The sequence below is a fragment of the Sprattus sprattus genome, assembly GCF_963457725.1.
Source record: "Sprattus sprattus genome assembly, chromosome: 15".
Lineage (NCBI taxonomy): Eukaryota > Metazoa > Chordata > Actinopteri > Clupeiformes > Clupeidae > Sprattus > Sprattus sprattus.
Window position 1 is genome coordinate 25,232,128 of NC_137913.1, and position 19,473 is coordinate 25,251,600.

General features: G+C 45.9%; 1 protein-coding gene across 2 annotated transcripts in view; it reads right to left on the reverse strand.

Moving 5' to 3' along the window:
• Positions 1-260: 260 nt before the first annotated feature.
• Positions 261-19,473, reverse strand: part of rasa1a (RAS p21 protein activator (GTPase activating protein) 1a) — a 34,073-nt gene continuing 14,860 nt past the window's right edge. For both annotated transcript variants that reach the window (XM_080852094.1, XM_080852095.1), the window contains exons 2-25: positions 17,792-17,944; positions 16,209-16,344; positions 15,489-15,559; positions 13,744-13,861; positions 13,568-13,599; positions 12,815-12,867; positions 12,426-12,576; positions 11,498-11,576; positions 11,124-11,247; positions 9,911-10,067; positions 8,703-8,790; positions 8,432-8,512; positions 8,135-8,292; positions 7,921-7,997; positions 7,309-7,481; positions 6,606-6,765; positions 5,330-5,472; positions 3,098-3,213; positions 2,545-2,631; positions 2,341-2,408; positions 1,979-2,067; positions 1,722-1,799; positions 1,458-1,592; positions 261-1,207 (exon numbers count right to left, since the gene is read on the reverse strand). In XM_080852094.1, coding sequence (XP_080708220.1) covers positions 1,124-1,207; positions 1,458-1,592; positions 1,722-1,799; positions 1,979-2,067; positions 2,341-2,408; positions 2,545-2,631; positions 3,098-3,213; positions 5,330-5,472; positions 6,606-6,765; positions 7,309-7,481; positions 7,921-7,997; positions 8,135-8,292; positions 8,432-8,512; positions 8,703-8,790; positions 9,911-10,067; positions 11,124-11,247; positions 11,498-11,576; positions 12,426-12,576; positions 12,815-12,867; positions 13,568-13,599; positions 13,744-13,861; positions 15,489-15,559; positions 16,209-16,344; positions 17,792-17,944 — 2,611 coding nt within the window. In that variant the 3' untranslated portion in view covers positions 261-1,123. The remainder of the gene's footprint in view (positions 1,208-1,457; positions 1,593-1,721; positions 1,800-1,978; positions 2,068-2,340; positions 2,409-2,544; positions 2,632-3,097; positions 3,214-5,329; positions 5,473-6,605; positions 6,766-7,308; positions 7,482-7,920; positions 7,998-8,134; positions 8,293-8,431; positions 8,513-8,702; positions 8,791-9,910; positions 10,068-11,123; positions 11,248-11,497; positions 11,577-12,425; positions 12,577-12,814; positions 12,868-13,567; positions 13,600-13,743; positions 13,862-15,488; positions 15,560-16,208; positions 16,345-17,791; positions 17,945-19,473) is intronic.

Below are 19,473 nucleotides of genomic sequence, written 5' to 3' on the forward strand. Positions count from 1 at the left end.
ATGTCCACAATCAGAGAAGCAAGTTGTTTTTCTTTTGTGTTCTCCCATGTAATGGACACTGCCTGTACATAGACATGGAATTGGCTTGTAACACTTACAAGAACCATAATTCTATCGGTAAACATTGTATTATAAAGTTACACAAGGGCATTCAACATAGACTGAGGAGATGTGCCTGACTCAATAACAAGAGACTGTACATTAATTTATAAAAAAAGATTTAATAAGTGCATGCATCCTTGATACAGTCTGTACTACTTGCAAATCGGCTGTTGTAAACATAACAGACTTCCATGAGCTCTTCCCAAGTTCATGCTTTTCTTTTTTCTATGAGTACCCTCAGGGAAGGTACAGCTCCTTACAGATATGTGAAACAATGTACAGACAAAAAAAAATTGCAGCTTTTTGTTTTCAATTTATATACTCATGATTCCAGCAAGAGAATGTATTGTCCTGATATAAAATACCCATACTTCCTGCCAACAAAATAAGAAATCCAATCTACAATACAATTGAGACTGAACCATAGAGATGGAGGGGGAAAAAGCAAGTCAGCATATTTGCATATATGTCAGTCTTAAATGTATAAAAAAAACCTTTACAGATCGATCACACAATCCAGTTAATGTAGAGAGAGGGGTTGGGGGGAGCGGGGAGGTCAGTGGCAGCTTTCAGGTCACGTGACTACTCAATTAAAGCAGACAGAGAGATTGCTGGGCAGGCTTTGGCAACCAGGCATTGGAGGAACCTTTCTTTTTCGTATTGTTTTTTTTGGAAGGTTCATGAAGCTTTTTTTTTTTTTTTAAACTGTTCATTTCACATCACCTCAAACTCACTTGGTCAAACATGTGCATTCAAAGTCAGGGAACGGAAGACGGCAAACAAACATACACAACCTCCTGTGTGTGAAATGGTTGATATGAAGTGTCACAGTCACAACAGGAGTCAGGAAGTCTTGGCTTAGACACTCTGGTGGTGGAAGTTGCATAGTTGTCATGGAGACAATGATGAGGCAGGAGGGTGGGGATGATGAGGTGATGGGTGGTGGTGGTTGCCATAAAGATGAGGGTGGAACGTGCTGGGTCCTGTTTGCTTTTCCATACACAGAGAGAAGGAAAGGGAACTACCTGTTGCTGTTGGTCATGGCATACTGGGCCTGCTTTTGCTGAAGGAGCTCAGTAATGGCCAGCAGCTTCTTCAGCACGTGCTGCAAGACACAGAAAGAAAGAAAGAAACAAACACCCATTCAGGGTTGAGAAACAAAACGCAATCTGTCAGCTTTACAATACAGTTGCTGCCCTCAATGTGCTTGCATTGCTTAGGTAAACCACATTTCAGACTGACTTCCAAGAGGTAGGGATAGAGACAGTATAAAAGAGTACAAGGTTCACAAAAGTTTGATTTGGTCTGCGGCACTATATATATACACACACACACACACACACACACACACACACCTGCGAGGCTCCTCGCTCATTGCTTCGGGTGCGGAGCTCATCTGAGTGGGCGACGCAGATCTCGTGCAGGGCAGCCAGGTTACGGGACAGGTCTGTCCTAAAGTGCTCAGTGACATCAGGGAGGTCTGGGACATTCTGGAGAGCGAAAAACACCCACACACACACACACTGTTTTAACATGTCCAAAACTATAGGTATTTCTCAGGGGTTGATCGAGATTTGATGTGGGTGTGATGGATGGCAAAAAAAGGAGGTCTGACATACACCCAGCTCATCCAGGAACATGATCATCCGATGTTTGTTGTTCTTGATAAACGGATTCACTCCCTCCATATATGGCTCCTGGAGACAGAAAAAAACACAGTCCTCTCAATAACAAACCTGCCATTCCAGCCCCTTTGGAGAGATGTCTGACCATTCACTTTGATGTTGATGAATGAGGTACTCAGGCTCATTATACTACATTATCATTATACTAGTCCTCTCCTAACTCTCAAACTGAACTGCCTGAGGGATTGTACCTTGGCGCCAAACTCCACCAGGTTGGCAAGATTTTGGACAGACTTGGCAACCAGCGTGAGCGTCCTGCCGGCTGTGGAGGAGGGAGGATCTACATGGAGAAGAAAACTGAAATCTCACACAATGTCATGGAGCACCTTGTATACTCAAAGAGTCACATTCTGTGATTGGCAAGTGATTACTTACTTGCATTAAAATGACTTACTTACAAATTACTTACAAAGTGGTGCTCTATTCTATGACCTTGCTGGGATGTTCCCCTAGTGTTTTCCTGTCAATCAACTACGCACTTACATTTTTTTGTATAATGTGGAAATGTCAGGTCACAGGTAAATCATTTTTTAGAGTCAGGAGCTGAACTCACCAGCGATAATGTTGAACATTCTGGGTTTAAGAATGGCAGGACAGATGAGTCTTAAGAACACAAAGCCACTGCGAGAGAGAGAGAAAAGATTACATTATGAACATACTCCTTCACACCACAAATGTTCTCTTTGAAATCTTTTGTCTTGTCGAATAGCTTGTATTAGCTTCTGAAAAAAAAGATGAGGTTATTGTGGTTCATTACCTGACAACTCTGGTCCTCATGGTGGTGTTTGTTGGCCACTTCTGCTGCACAGACTTCTGCAAGCAGCCGTAGATATATCTCAGCGTGCTGTGTTATGGGGAGGGGGTATGGGAGGAAGTGAGTAAACATCAGCTCTTCTTTCATTTCCTCATAAACCACAGTATAACACAGATAGGTACATGAACCATACAGATAACCCACTTTTAACACAGATGAACTAGTTGAGGCTTTCCAATTCTGTACATGTAAATATGTAAGTACAATTTGCGGCGAGGAGGTGTTTTTTGATGGAGCTAACTGGGGGCAAGGTAGGGCCACCCATGGCGATCCAGAGAACATGCCAACTATGCTTCCTTTGGCATCCCAGAGCCTCCTCACTAACTAACCACACATCTGATGAGGGAACTACAGGCAGACCACTGCCCACTCCTACTGCTCCAGTGGTGTGTGTCTCTGTGTGTCTCTGTGTGTCTCTCTGCGTCTCTCTGCGTCTCTCTGCGTCTCTCTGTGTGTGCTGAGGTGAGCAGAGAGTGCGGAGTGCGCTCATCCTTACGGTGGCAAGATCTCAGCGGCCATGAAGATCTTCTCCACCAGCTCGGACAGGATGTTGAGGAGGTGAGCTAAGTTGGGGCTCACGTCCTCGTTCTTCTCCAGCTTGGAGGGGTTCAGCTGCAGCAATGGGGTCATAGACAGTTATGTACAGAACAACAGCAAATGCAATGCAACATGCAATGCACATCAAAAACACTTATGTATATTTGACTTGATTTAAGTTAGGGCATTCAATTAATGTATGTTAATTAAATTACAAATTTCACAGAACAAATTACAGAAGAAACGAGTGAATGTTACAAAATAAAAAATATATATTAGTGTGTAATGCTAACATAAAACATCACCAAACTAAATATGTAATAAGACAATATGCACAGACAAGTTTGCCTACGTGTGTGTATTGACTTAAGACAGGGTTTCTCAACCCATGGGCCGCGGCCCATTGGTGGGCCGCAGAGCACTATCATTGGGCCGCGAAAATGATTTTTTTTCCCCCCATTGGTGGGCCGCGGAGCGAGTAACTGATTTTAAATTGAGAACAATATTAATTAAGGAGGTCAAAGTAAACGCGTACATCTATGATATTATTGTGGCCGAGATTAATGTGATACACATTTTTAATGCAGTTAACGCAACTTGGTTTACTTCCGGTGTGCGTTTACACGAAACCGGCGCGTGTGTCGCTGCCAAATGTGAGGACCCTGTCTGATGTGAGTCCGCCGCTGCCTGATGTGAGTCCGCATGCGCAAACACAAACGGTTTACGGCAGAAGGCTCAGGAGCAAACTATCCAAGACGTGCATGCTCATACATGGTTTAATATCAATGTATCTGGCTTCTCTTAACGCATAATGTAGGTTTATTTAACGTAGTGTTTTATAATTTTGTCAACGATTTACAGCATAAGGTTCAGTGTCAACATATGGGGCTATGTTGTATTACTGTTACTAGTAGGCTAATGAATGCACTGCTTAACTAATAATTCAATAAACATGAAGCTTAACATCATAAACCTTGGTGGATTTCAAACGTAAACAAATGCGCTTGTCATTCCACTTCATGCTGTAGCCTACACCACCAGCATTACCTGGCTCGTTGTACTACAGTAGTGTCGCAAAGTTTGCGCATGCGGACTCACATCAGGCGGGTCCTCACATTTGGCAGCGACAGCGTGCCTGCAGTCAGTTAGGCAGAAGCGACTGAGACGGTAGTGAAAGTTGGAGAGAGCTGAGGGATTGTTTGGCGGAAAGTTTCTGTTTAAGAGGCAAAATGACAGAACAATCGACAAATCTAAAGTTGTATGTAGCATTTGTCAAGCTGAATTTAGCTGCCACTGAAGCAACTCGTCTTTAAGTTATCACCTTAATGCAAAGCACCCGACAGAAAGCAACCCCAGGTTAGATGGTCACCAACCCACACTATTCTAACGATTTACCGTTGAGTGGCAACATTGTGTTTCGCATATTCCTTGCTTGACGGCGAGAGAGCACGGAAAATATACCATTAAACAACAGTGTCTAAAATACACGCTGTCTGAAGTGATGACTCGTAAATGTATAGGATTCGACGGACGTCAGTAACGTTGCATTAGTGTTGTTTTTGTGCGTTATCATTGGAGTGGATATGCTTTTCTGTGGACAGCTACCAACTCAAACGACTGCCCAGGAATGATTGGTGCTATTTATGTTGATAATAGATTGCAGCCACAGATTTAACCTTGTTTGTTTGCATGTCTTAAGCATCACTTATTTTAATTAGGCCTAGCTGAGTGGTCTTGTTTGCATGTTCCATCACTTGTTTTGAGTACATGCTATCTTTTGGGTCCTCAGTTGCTTGTTGTGCACAAATAGGCCTAGGCCTACTGCAATTCAGTTCTCTGTGTGTATTTATGTTGTTTTCGGGTGCACAATACAATTTTGATGCAATATCTAGAGTTAGATTTTCTTTTATTTCTTTCTAGGCTTCCACCTGTGGCAGGTGCTGATGTTGCTTTTTCTCACACATAACAATCGCTTATTAATTAGAATTAATGGATTCTAGATTCAATTAGCCTAATGGAATATAGATTCGCTAAAATAAGCGGGGTGTCTGTGTGGCTCCGACCTGTTACAAATACAAAAAGTTGGGCCTCAGAGTCAAAAAGGTTGGGAACCTGACTTAAGAGACAGGAAACCATATGTTGACTAGAGAGACGAAGGGAATGCCGGTTGCCATGGTGAGCAGAGCCTCACCTCACAGGACTGCTTGCTCTCCATGATCCTGAGGATGGTGTCTTTGAGGGCGTGGTGCACGAAGGGCGTTGCCGTGGCCTTCATGTACTGCTCCATAAGTGTGCTGGCCAGGGTCGTGGCGCGGAACAGAGTGGTGGCCTCGTCTGGAGGGAAAAGAAACACAACGGCATTAGGTCATAATCAGGGCAAAACACACTTAACGGCGCACACACTCACGCGCACGAGTACTAGGCTAAATATGCGAATGATGGCTAAATATGCGAAACCAGCGTTTACAAAAACCCTTAGGTTATGCCATCTGAACTCAGATCGTCATGACATCTAAACATAAACAAAGAGCACGCAGACATCATGAAACTGGAACAAATATTACCGTTAAGATCATTGTGTGAACTTTGTGACATAGCAACAGACAGAACATGCATTCATTCCACAGGTTTAATGTCTTAACTGGCGTCCCAGTGAGCCTTCACCTCTATGCGCTCTTCATGTTATTCCAAAAGCCCTACTTTGTATGTGAAAATGACGGCTCATTTACCCAAGTGCCAAATTAGGTCTTGGGGAGAGTACAAATGATCACATTAGCTGACATAATAGGGCACTGAACAGAGTGATGGATTGGCCACCATATGGCCACGGGTAGTGCAAGCTCGCCATTGTCATCTGGTCACAGCCTCTCCAAGAGAGAGAGAGAGAGAACAAGAAGGTGTGTGTGTGTGTGTGTCTGAGAGAGAGAGAGGTATAAAGAGACATAGAGAGAGTGTGAACAAGAGAGCGAGAGTGTGCGCTCCATGTAACTGGCCTGTTTTAGTGGGCCCAGACAGAGCGCACGTATGGCCGTTATAAACTGCAGCTCGTTGGCTGAAGTGGCTTGTTGGGGGGGGGGGGGGGCACAACGAGCAGCACAGGACAACGAGCAGCTCACGCAATCTGCCGGCCCTTACATACACATCTGTCAACAAACAGCTGCGATGCTGATGGTGGTGTGTATGTGAGAGATATGGGTTTCTGTGTGTATGTGACTGCGAGTGTGTTTGTGTGTGTGTGTGTCTGCGAGTGTGTGTGAGTGTGTGTGTGTATGTGAGTGTGTATGTGTTTGTTTGTGTGTGTATGCATGTGAGTGTGTGTGTGTGTGTGTGTGTGTGTATGCATGTGAGTGTGTGTGTGTGTGTGTGTGAGCGTGCGTGCGTGCGTGCATGCGTGCGTGCGTGCGTGTGTATGTGAGTGTGTGTGTGTGTGTGTGTGTGCGCGTGCGTAACGGGCTGGTCCTGATTACCTTCCATGCTGATCTCGCGGTCGTTGAGGACCCGGAGCAGGGGTGCCTCGGACTGCTCGTGTCTGAAGATGCGCAGCAGGATGCTGGCCAGCTGGGTGCGGTCCTGGCCACAGACGTGGGCCAGCGCGTAGATCACGTGGAAGTCCTTCTGCAGGATGAGCTGCAGGGACAGAGACACGTGAAACAGAGTGAGACAGTGGACTCTGGGCAAAATGAATAAGCCACTGTGTGAATATGTGACATTGAATTATCAACACTATCTGTATCAGAGACTGAAACATTCTCAAAGCTTAGTGGTCTCCAAGACCTGAATCCAGTTCAGCCTCTTTGTAGCTCCACTCTGTTGGACCATACACTCTACTCCTCTACACTTAATTACGATCATATAAGAGGTAAGGACCTCCTGTAATCCATGGACCCCGAGCTATGACTTTACAGCAATGAGACCTGACAGACTTGAATGGAAATCAATGTGGCCATCAACTCTGGCTAAGAAAGCAAGCAACTCTTGCTGAGAATCCTTTCATTAACCTCCTGAATGAACAGCTAAACTAACTTAAGCACGGGGTCCAAATTCTTAGCTAAACATCATCTAACATGCTTCCTTTCATCCGTGACGAGCCGTCTTGCGAGGATGCGGGGGGGTGGGTGTATGGGGGGGGGGGGGGCTTGATGGAGTCGGATGCGGCCTGCTGAGGGGTACCTCTTTGAACTCGCTGTACTCCTCCTCGGGCATGATCTTCTCCATGGAGTAGCGGGCGCGCACGCGGAGCGAGCCTGGCTCGATGCCCTTCAGCGGGATGTGGGAGCTCAGGGGGAACCACTCATCTATCATCTGCCCCCGGTTCAGCCGGTTCAGCTGACACCGCATGAACACTGAGGAACACAGACGGGAGTGCACACACAAACAAGCATGAACAAACATACGTATATGGAGCACACACACATGTACGTACACACGATGAAACATGATGAAACATATATGTCCATCCATTCACACACAGACAGACACACACACACACACACACACACACATATACAAATAGGAACAAACATATGTATATGGTACACCCACATATACATAAAAAACAATAGAAACTAAACCAAACATGTTGATACAGAAATGCAAACAACACACAATTGACACACAAGTTTGCTTTTTTTTTCATCCGGCAAAGTGTGCTATGAACACCAGAGGGCGATGTTGCACAAAATAAAACTGAGAGCAAGCGTTTAATCTGCTCAGCCCAGACAAAAACACAGCTCTTTGAAGTAATACAGAAACGAGACTATTTGAAAGCACAGATTCACTCACAGATATCACTCTCCTTGCTTTTCTTGGTTTTGTTGCTCAGGCTGATCTCAAACCTGTTGATTTCACTTGATAGATCACTGGGAAAAAAAAATTAAGTCATAATAAGTCAATTATAATATCATGTTATTCACTTAAAGTTGCCACAACTAAATAAACAAACAAGCGAACAAACAAATCTAGAAAGAGGCTAAACTCCGTTCTGTGGTGGACTCACTCGAAGATGAACTCCTCAGTGAAGACAGGGTTCTGGCCCTCTCTGGGGTGGGTCTTGGCCACCTGGACGCTGTTCAAGTAGATGTTGCAGTAGGGGTTGGTGAAGTGTTTGATGGGGAGTTTGTGGGCCTCCTCCACATACAACACTAAGCTGCTGACCTAAGGGACGAGAGGAGCAGCGAAGAATTACTGGGTGTGACTGTGTGTGTGTGTGTGTGAGTGTGAGTGTGTATGTGTATGTGTATAAGAAAGAAAGAAAAAAAAAAAAAGAGAGTTAACAGTGTAACCCCACACGTACCTGCCGTAGTCTCTTGTTAGTTGTGGCCTGTGTAGGTTTCCTAAGGTTACTGCAGAACGTCTGTAAGCATTTCATCCAGTCCTGATAGGGAACAGTCCATTAGGAGGGTAAGCCACAGCACAGACAGATAAGATGCACACACACGCACACACGCGCACGGGCACACGCACAGGCACACACACACACACAGTATAGAGACATAAACATACAAAGCAAACACAAACACAGACAGAAACCCAGCCAGACGCAGGTGGGTGAGAAGAGGACAGACCTGTGCCTGTTCTGGAGTGTCTCCTGCAAAGTAGAATATGTACTGCTCCTCGCTAAAGTGCTGAACCACAATCTGGAAACAGTTTGGCCTGCAGCAGGGAGAGAAAAAAGAGTGGAAATGCATCAGGTGATGGGAGAGTGACTGCACATGGCTGCCTAACACAAGCAGCAGGCACACTAACTTTATGGACACCTCTAGACCCAGTGCTAGGGGCTAGGGACAGTGGCCAGAGAGCCGGCCCACTCAGACCAGTGCCTCGGCCGGTCTTAGGCCTACCAACATAACAAACAGAAATGACAAAGAAGCTTCCAGAGTTATATGGAGTTTTTTTAAATCAGAGGTTTTTCTTTTTGACCAAGACCTTTTTATAGCTTTTTCGAGTGCCTCTGGACAAGTGACCTGGTCTCTATTAGTTCTGTTGGAGTCCCACTTCCAGAGGCAGCAGACCATGCAATACAAAGACAGCCCAGTCAGAACCTAATTCAGCCCAGTCAGAACCAAATACAGCCCAGTCAGAACCTAATACAGCCCAGTCAGAACCAAATACAGCCCAGTCAGAACCTAATACAGCCCAGTCAGAACCTAATACAGCCCAGTCAGAACCTAATACAGCCCAGTCAGAACCTAATACAGCCCAGTCAGAACCTAATACAGCCCAGTCAGAACCAAATACAGCCCAGTCAGAACCTAATACAGCCCAGTCATAACCTAATACAGCCCAGTCATAACCTATTACAGCCCAGTCATAACCTATTACAGCCCAGTCATAACCTATTACAGCCCAGTCATAACCTATTACAGCCCAGTCAGAACCTAATTCAGCCCAGTCAGAACCTAATACAGCCCAGTCAGAACCTAATACAGCCCAGTCAGAACCTAATACAGCCCAGTCAGAACCTGCTACAGCCCAGTCAGAACCTAATTCAGGCCCCGTCTCTCCCTCTTTCTCGCTGGCACAAAGTGATGAACGGTGGTTAAGACACCCAGACGAGGAGATTGATAATACCTTTCAGCACAGGCTTCTGGTTGTTTTCACCATGACTTTACATTTACTAAGAATGGTTGCCTTAGGTCAAATTTAGAAATATGTTACGTTTCAATGTGTTCAGTGACAGACAATGAACAGATTATCTCGGAAATGTTAAGCAATGTAATATAATGTAGCCTAACGGGGACTGCGGGTGTGTCCGGAGGTGATGGAGGCTCACCTGCCAAACAGACTGTCGTGGACGCCGTAGACAGAGCACACGCTCAGGTCGATCAGCCCCTTGGGCTTGGTGGCTCGCTTCTCGCTCTCAAAGTAGATTAGCTGGGCGTCGTTCCCCTCCAGGATGAAGTAAAGGTTCTTCCAGCGCTTGCCTTTGCCTGAAAGAAGGTGAGGAGAGAGAGAGGTGAGAGAGGGGAGAGAAAGAGAGAGAGAGAGGGGGGGGAGAGGACAGATCAGGCTTCAGCACAAATAATGAATGGAAAGTGGGTTTTGAACTCTACGCTTGATCTCATTTAAGAGATGCAACAGAGGGAACTATGTTGGTGAATGCCCGTGAATACCAAATGGAGAGGGCACGAGGTGGACGGCTCTGGGCGGAGACCAAGCAGAACCTCATCTGCATCAATATAAGCTTCTGCATGTGTAGTGGGTAGCGGGCAGCCACAGGGCTCACCCATTAAATGAAGTGCTTAGAGAGTGGGGGGCATTAAAAAGTCCACTTTAATTGTGTGTGTGTGTGTGTGTGTGTTTTTGCGTGTGTTTGTGCCTGTGAGAGTATGTTTGTGTTGGTATATATGTATGTGTGTGAGTTTGTGGGTGTATGTATCTGTATCTGTATATATATATATATATATATATATATATATATATATATATATATACACACACACATACATACACATACATACACACACACACACACACACACACACACACGTATGTGTGTGTGGCTCAGACGGTGAGTGTGAGCTTCCTCTCTCTTGAAGCTTTCTTTGAACTCTGCTGGCTGAGTCAGACGAGATGATCACAGAGAGCCATAAAGACGTGGGGGATTTCTGTGAGGAATATTAGCATAAGGCCTCCATCCTCTACAAACGAGGTGGGAGCCTGCTTTCATTATCGCTTATGGGACACACACACACACACACACACACACACACACACACACACACACACACACAGAGCAAAGAGTGGAGAGAATACAAATACGAGGCCTCATACTCCAACAAGCCTTTTAGGGCCATGTCGAAGTGTAACCTCGAGAGTAGTTCTAGCCTAAAACATGCCTCTGGTTGGACGTTGGCAGCTTTCGTCTTGTTAGTAGGGTTTGCTAAAAGATTGTAAGATTATTGCCATGATGAATGAATGTCTTGTCCCTAAGTGGCTCCAATGTGTTTGCCAGTGTGGAAACGGCTTAGGGAAGCACACAGTACCTTTGTTGAACAGGAGGTATCCTTTCTTGACAATGTTTTTGTAGAAGGCATCTTTCGTTTTCCGTCGGATAGTGTTATAGATCTCCCTGCCGTCCACCAGGTCAGAGAGGACTTGTTCTTGATGCTAAGGAAGGGCGGTGCCATGGTGGATAACACGGTAAAACACACACAAACACACAAAAGCGTGCGCACAGACACACACACACACACACACAAACAAAAGCGTGCGCACAGACACACACACACGCATGCGCACAGACACACACACAGAAGAAACAGCACAGTTAGTGATTGGAGACAGGCACTGGAAGAAAAAAAAAAAAAAAGACATGACTAGAAAGCAAACCATCCTCCATCCCATGATATCCACCCACCTGCACGGACACAGGATCTCTCAGGATGTAGCCCTCCACGATCTGCTCCTTCTTATAGTGCTCCATGATATCAGCCATGCTGCCAAGAGAAGCATTAAGGGAGAAGCCATTAGAACCCTAATGCTGGCTGGGGCCTGTATTCCTGAGACGGTCCCTAGTGTGCCCCACACTCTCATTAAAAACCCTGCTAGACAAAAGCCCAGGTCACAGTGAAGCGCCGTCGGCAGTCTTAAACCGCTTCCACAGAGTGGTGTGGTGAAGTTGCTCGGAAGATTAAACATCAGCAAAACAAGAGCGGGTCCCACATTTCCATGCTGGTTTACAAAGCTGGCACACCAGCGGGTTTGAAGTGTAAAAAAAAGGCAGTGTCCTAGCTATCCTGTGGCCTAGTGTGTTTGGATATGGACAGTGTCCTAGCTATCCTGTGGCCTAGTGTGTTTGGATATGGACAGTGGGCCAAATGTTTTCAAAGGGAACGGTGCATATGGATGAGGGTCAGGCGGTCAGAGGGTGAAGGAGAGGTGTCCTGAGAGGGCCTTTTACTCATTAGCACACCAGAACTTTCCATGATGTGTGTGTGTGTGTGTGTGTATGTGTGTGTGTGTGTGTGTGTGTGTGTGTGTGTGTGTGTGTGTGTGTGTGTGTGTGTGTGTGTGTGTGTGTGTGTGGGGGGGGGTGAGTTCTACCCAATTCAAATGAATATGTGCTTCATGGCATATCAAGTGATACAATGTTTTGCTGAAGCATTCATGGGGACAGTAGACCACAAAGTATCCAGTCCATTCTGTCAAGTCTCTGTGTCGCTCTCGGTGGTATAACAACCAGACATGCATTCATGTTAGAGCAGCCAGGATTCTCACCTGTGTCAGGTAAGTAATACAGTTTCCCTTCACATAACCTCACTTCTTGTTCTCTGTAGACGACATACCTGTTGTAGTACCTTCCTCCCATCATGTACTGGTTGTTGGGAGTGGGGCTGATCTTGAACCGCTGGATGTTCTCACCAGTGCGGAAGAAGAGGGAGTAGTCCCCCGGGGTGTTATCCGACGGCCTCACCAGGAAACTGCTCACTTGCCCCACTGAGAGAGAGATAGAGAGAGAGAAAGAGAAAACACAGAGAAGAGTGACAATTAGTCTTCATTTAACATTTTGTTCTAATGCCAATTTGAACAGAACAATTCACATCATTTAAATGATACATATGTTGGTTTAGGTACACATTTGTCTTTTTGTTTGGAAAACCATCAGATTGTGTTATTCGGTCAATTCCTGTCCATCTCCTGTAAGTGACCATGAGAAGTGCGTCCGCCTAGGTACCTGTCATCAGCAGGTTGTAGGCCTCTTGTTTGCTGATCTTCCCATGATACCAGCTGCAGCAGAGGTGAATGGAACACAGAAGGGGGAGAGCAAAGGAGAAAACAGGGGCATGGTTAGCGTGGGTGGAGCGAAGTGGAGAGGGTTGCCGTTGTCGGGCAGGATCGGGGCAGAGGGTGAGTCAGCGCTGGTTGCTCAGCACCCACGGCTTTCTGCCCCCTCTGCCCCCTCCACCAACACTACAGCCGCTGGCGCTCTGATGCTGTTCTTGCTCACGCCAGTTTGCGAGGGCATCTGCACACGCACACACAGATATGCATGCACACACGAAACCACACACACACGCGCACGCACGCATACACACACGTCCAGTTCTAAAGATGCACAAGCCACTGAGGGGGAAAACATTACTGCCAAATCAGTGTTAAGTCAGCTAATATGCTCAATCAGACTAGAGAGCGCTTGCACGCACAACCATTTACTGCATGTCTGTTTCGTCCTCGTTTAGTTTGCTGAACTTCAGTCAAACTCACTACAGCTATGGCAAAAAAACAAACAAACAAACAAAAATCGACTAAAAGAGGATGACTGTGGATGATAGTTGGGAGTATAACAAGCGGACCACAGCTATGACGCTCCTGTGATTGCACTGTGCACAGTCAAGCTGAACGAAGTCTGTGTCATTTACAGCCACCATGAAAACAGATTGTCCCCTTAAGTCTGTTTACCAGCAACAACATAAATTAATCCACTCACATTTTTCCCTCATGAGGATCCTCTTCTCGTCCCTAAAGAAGGGAAAAACAACAAGATCATGAAACAGTGTTCAGATAACTCAGATGTGAATCTTTGTGTCTCTGGTGCTGTGCGTGCGTGTGCATGCGTGTGTGTGCGTGCGTGTGTGTGGCGTGCGTGTTTGTGTGTGTACTCACCACCTCCTCGACCAGGTCGTCCACAATCAGACCCTGCTCCTCAGTGCGCACATTGGACACCCACATCCAGCCATCGTCCAGTTCATTGTGAACAATAAACATGTCTCCCTTCAGGAAACTACAGGGACATAACAGTACATCAGTGTCTTTCAACGCTTTCAGAGAGATAAACAGGACAAAGGTCATACTATTAAAAATGTGTCTGAATAAAGATAATTTGGGGGAATAATGTTCCATCCTCTGATGTCTTATCCAGCAATATCAAAATATTGCCTGTAGGGGTCGCTAGTGAATCAAATATCATGTGTTCTTGTCATATGACATATGCCTGCTGAGTAGTGATGTCAATTTTATTTTGAGACAGTGGCTGTGTTCACCCCAAGACTGAACATGATAAAAAAAAGGGATGTGTCTGATTCTTTAAGACCTCCCTATTAAAGCCTATTTAACACCACACACCTCAACATAAGACAGAAGAAGACTGAACTGGGCAGTGAACTGAGGTAACGGATCACAGTGTGACCAGATTGGTACCACTGAGGCGAAGATAGAAGAGGCTGCTGTTTCTACGGGAAACTTCTTCCCCTCCTTGCTCTGGGGGTTTGGCAGATGCCAACCCCGTAATCAGAGCAAACGCAGGCTGACATTACCCGCTGGATAGGTCGGGAAGTATTTGGGAACGAGAGGGTAACCTTGTCAAAGCCGTGGCTCTGACGCACAAGCACAGGCCCATTTACACACACACACACACACACACACAGGCTGAAAGACTCCTTGTCTCATGCAAAATTGAAATGGTAACAATAACATACAAAAAATAAATAAACAAACAAAAAAAGAATGTCACATTGTGACTGGCCTCTCACTAAAACCTAGCCTGGATACCAGACTGAACTTAGCCCCTCCCACCACATTTGTGGTCTGGGAAGTTCGGTCTGGCACTGCTCTGATGGGGAGAAATGATCAGTTTTCAGAAAAATGATCTAACCAATCAAATTGTAAGGGCGGGCTTTATACGATGATGGACAGATGATCAACCAACGATTTAGTTTAATTAACGGTAGATTCGAAATCCTACCAAAATGGCGGCGTCTCGGGAGCCTGTTAGTGGGAAATATTTGATATGTATTAAGCTATCTACACGACTTTTTTATGTCTACATTGACTCGGTTAGTTGTGTATGTGCAACACGAATGTTGCAGAGTATTGTAGGTCTTAACTGAAGCTGTAGACCATTATTGTTAGGTTATTGCTAACGCTTATTGCTAATGCTAACCAAAAATCCATTGAAACACATAGTAGCTAGCTAGCCTCACTGCTAATAAGTATAACGTGAGCATGCATATCTCACAGATATTGACAGCGCATTAATTATGAAAGAGGAACAGAGAAACGCGATCAAGGCATTTGTCTATCGAAAAGATGTTTTTGCCGTCCTTCCTACGGGATTCGGTAATAGTTGAATGTATCAGATGGTCATACTACGTTTATCTGATTGGTTCTAGGTATCCAATTGAGTGAAGAGGCATTTTTTTTCCTGGTTCGTTGAAACACGCCCCATAATCACAGCTCAATGGAGCAGTATCAGACTCATATTCTGACTAGAATTATGAGTATGACATCATCAGGCTAACTAAAACCCACATCTGAAATAGTTTCAGATCAGCCAAGGTGAGCACCAGGCTTGATCCTACAGGTTTAGATGATGGGCTGGGTGAACATGGCACACTTTGTCAGGACAGTACCTGATCTCATCGGTGTCTGGCACTTTGGTGTACGGGAGGATGGCCCTCACTCTCTTCCTGTCTTCCACGGGCTGCAAACACACACACACACACACACACACACACACACACACACACACACACACACACACACACACACACACAACGCAAACAAAGGATAGACACAGACAAATACACACATAAATTCAAAATGGAATGATGGGGGAGTTGTGGTGCAAGCAGTGGCATCCCAACCATGATCAGGTCCAAGTCCAAATCATTTTGTCAGCTCCAGTTGCAGTCATTTTGTTCGAGACATGCAATAGAAGTGTCATTGAATGCACACAGACAATCGGACAGTTTCACACAGGATGGCGATACACACTGGGATGCCCTTCACAGGTTGAGAGTCTCAATTCCTCTGGCAAGTGATAAGCCTTGAGAAGTGTGATGTCTGCCGCACAAGTGAAAACGAGAGAATGAGTGTAAAAAGGAAGTCGGAATGAGAGAGAGAGAACTAAGTAAGACCTGCTTCTGCAGAAGAGGCAGTTAGAGATGTGTGTCTGCGATGAAGACTAGAGTGAAGAGTCTGGAGAGAGAGAGTGAGAGAAAGAGAGAGATAGAGGGAGAGAGAGTTAGTGAGAGAGAGAGAGAAAAAAGAAAGAGATAGAGGGAGCGAGAGTGAGAGTGAGAGTGAGTTCCAGTGAGGGCTTTTCACAGGGCCACCGAGGGAGCTCTTACCTCTGGAGGGGCAACCGGTGACAGCAGCTTTTCCCCTTTCAGTAGGCAGGACACATAACTGTAGTAGCCGATAAGGTCTGAGAGGGATGAGAATCGCCGTCCACCGATGTAATAGTCTCCACACATCGCAATGATCCTACAATGCAACACACGCACACACGCACGCACACACACACACACACACACGCACACGCACACACACTTAGTTCATTGTTCTCATCAACAGTATCTATCATAAATAGTGCACAAAAGTACTGCCTGACACCAACATCTGTACTTCCATACTTCATTATCAGTGGCCACAGAGTTAAGATACATAAGGAGGGGTCAAATAGCTTGACTAAACAGGAAGAGAAGCTTCACTGAGGTGAGCTATGCACATGGGCTGTTGTGCTCGGAGCTACACACTTGTTTTCTGCTGGTGTTTTTTTTTTTGGTTGGTGAGGAGGGAATGGACAGTGAAGTCGAGAGATTCACAGTGGGTTGGTTTCAGTCGTTTCAAACGAGCAGAGGCATCGGAAGTGGCCTCCCTCTCATTACGACCAGAGACAGCTAGCTCGCTATCCACTTCACGAATTTGCTACAGGCCTGTCTCTCTTACCTCCTCCATCTCATCCCCGTCTTGAAACAAATACGTTAGTCTCATAGGAACAGGGGCAGAGAGATAGAGAGAGAGAGAGATAATCACTCTCTGAATGAATAAATCCTGAAGCTGTTAGCCTAACATCTCTATTTACAACTGTCATCTGTGTTTAAGGTTTTATGTCGTGCCGCGTAGCGTTGCGGTCTCTTTGCCAAGTGTTTGTTTTGCTAAAGCCACTTGAGTTCTCTCAGACCGTCTCTTAAATCATGTGTGTGGCAGTAAAGTCGGCTCGGCTGCGAGTGCACAACCGCGCCAGAAGCACTGTGTCACAATAAAACACCGCCAACAACGCCCAGCAACCCTGGCAACTGAAGTGGCCTCTGTGTACTACAAGATAGACACATATTCCTGTAAACATGTAAACACACAGTAGTGTGTCTGAAGAAATAGCAGCTTAGACTGTGAAACGGTAGCATGTGGTGCTGAGGAACGGAGCCATGTTTGGTGCTATACTGCAATATGCCGCAAAACATTGGCCTGTTTGACAGAATACCAATGTGTGTTTTGTACATCAGGAACATGCATCGCAGAAACGTTTAGAACAGTTTGAGAACCGCGACAGTGGTGTGTGTGTGTGTGTTGTATAAGTGTGGCAGGTAATGTGGAGCTGTAGTATGTTAGAGTGGTGTAAATCTAAGAACACTGGCATGTTTTGGAAACCAAAGGGGTGTTTGAGGGTCTCCTGGCAGTAATGTGTGTGTTTGTGTGTGTGGGGTGGGGGGTTGTGTCTCATCAACAGTAGTGTATGTGTGTGTGTGTGTGCATGCATGGAGGTTGGAATGTTGGAATGGAATGTGTGCTGTTCGTGTGTTTGCGTGCGTGCGTGCGTGCGTGCGTGCGTGCGTGCGTGCGTGCGTGCGTGCGTGCGTGCGTGCGTGCGTGTATGAGCACGCGTGCGTGTGTGTGTGTGTGTTTGATGTGCATGTCTGCTGCACCTCACCTGAAGTGGTTGACTACGTTGGTCACGCTGAGGAAGGACAGCACGAAGGAGCCGGGCCGCCGGTCGCTCTCCCTGATGAGGTAGCTGCCTGGCGTGCGGGCCTGGCGCAGACGCTCCTCTGCAATTGTGCGGTCCAGCTTGCCATGGTACCACCTGCGCCACAAAACACACACACATAAGCGACTACAACAAAGACCATGAGAAGAAGAAAAAGAAAAACGAGACACGTTCTGTAGGAGACTGAGCTGGCCTTATGCCAGTACACACACACACACACACGTTGGGGTTTCCCACTAAGCTCAATCAGTATGGACAGAGCAACAGGCTAGTCAGACTCAAGGTCAAGGTCAAACTCGTGTGAAGACCTCATGCTTCATTTGAAAATGAAAACGGGACCGTCTAAGATCAGTCAGTAAGTCAGACAGACAGACATTTTATAGATCCTGAAGGAAATGTATTTGTCATGAAGACTTTAACCCAAACTCGCCAGGAGAAGGAAGAATTACCACTCCGACTGCCACCACAAGCGAGAGACGAAGCAAGAGCGAGGGAGAGGGAGACAGAAATCAGGGCAAGGAGCAGCTGTGAAGGCGAAAGAGCTTTTAACGCAGGGGTCTGGGCCAGTAAAATCTTGCCGCTCTCTAAATTAAACAGCAGCCTCTTCTAACAACACTGCTGAAAATGTCAGCAAATTACACTCCCTGCAGAGCCATGGAAGAAGAGAGGGAGGGAGCCAGAGAGAGAGAGAAAAGAAATGAGAAAGAAAGAGGGCGTGAGAAATTAACACACACTCCAGATTTAGCACCTTACTCATAAAAAGAGAAAGAGAGAGAAAGAAAGGGAGAGGGTTGGGGGGTATAAAAGGCATAAAAGAAAAAATGGGATGGAGAAAAAATGCACTGGTAAGATTAATGGGATGCTGTGGAAGCAATTTTTTTCAATGCCAGCTTTAAAACAGGGCTCCCGTCTGGCTTAAGGGGAATGGAGTCTCTACAGCACTTGTTAGTTAGAGAGAGGGAGAGAGGGGGAGAGAGAGAGAGGAAACAGCATTAAAGAGAAATAGAAAAAGACAGAAAAAGAGGAGAATGAAGGAGGAGTGAGGGAAGCAGACAGACAGAGAGCAGGAACATGTGGGATCGCGAGAAAGAGAAAGAGAAAGAGAGAGAGAGAGAGGACTGATGAGCAGAGATGTGGGCTGGCGGGGTGGGATGGGCGGTTGCAGGGTGGTGACCTCAGCACTGGAGAAGGGGCTGACGGGGAGGACAGAAGTGATTACTTTATGCCTGACACACAGTGACGAGGGACAAGAGAGAATGAGAAGAGACAGAAGAGCACGGAGGTGATGAGTACGAGAAGGATGCGAGAGAAAAAAAGATAGGAAGAAACTACGAAGAAAAGAGATGGGAAGCGGTTGTCACAGAGTGTGAAAGAATGACCGAAAGGAGAGAGACAGTGAGAGAAAGAGAGAGTGAAAACAGGAGAAAGTGCAGGTAACAACAGAATGCCAGAAGGAAAGTGTTTTTTTTTCTCCGGAAATGTGCGCTTGTGACTGGCTTTAGCTCAGCCTCTGAGAAGAAGCACAATCAAAACATTACCTGTACACACCACCTCTGAAGAAATATAGAAATATTGATTAACCAATTAAGTCTACGATCTGCTGTGTGATGGTCTACTCTAGAGGC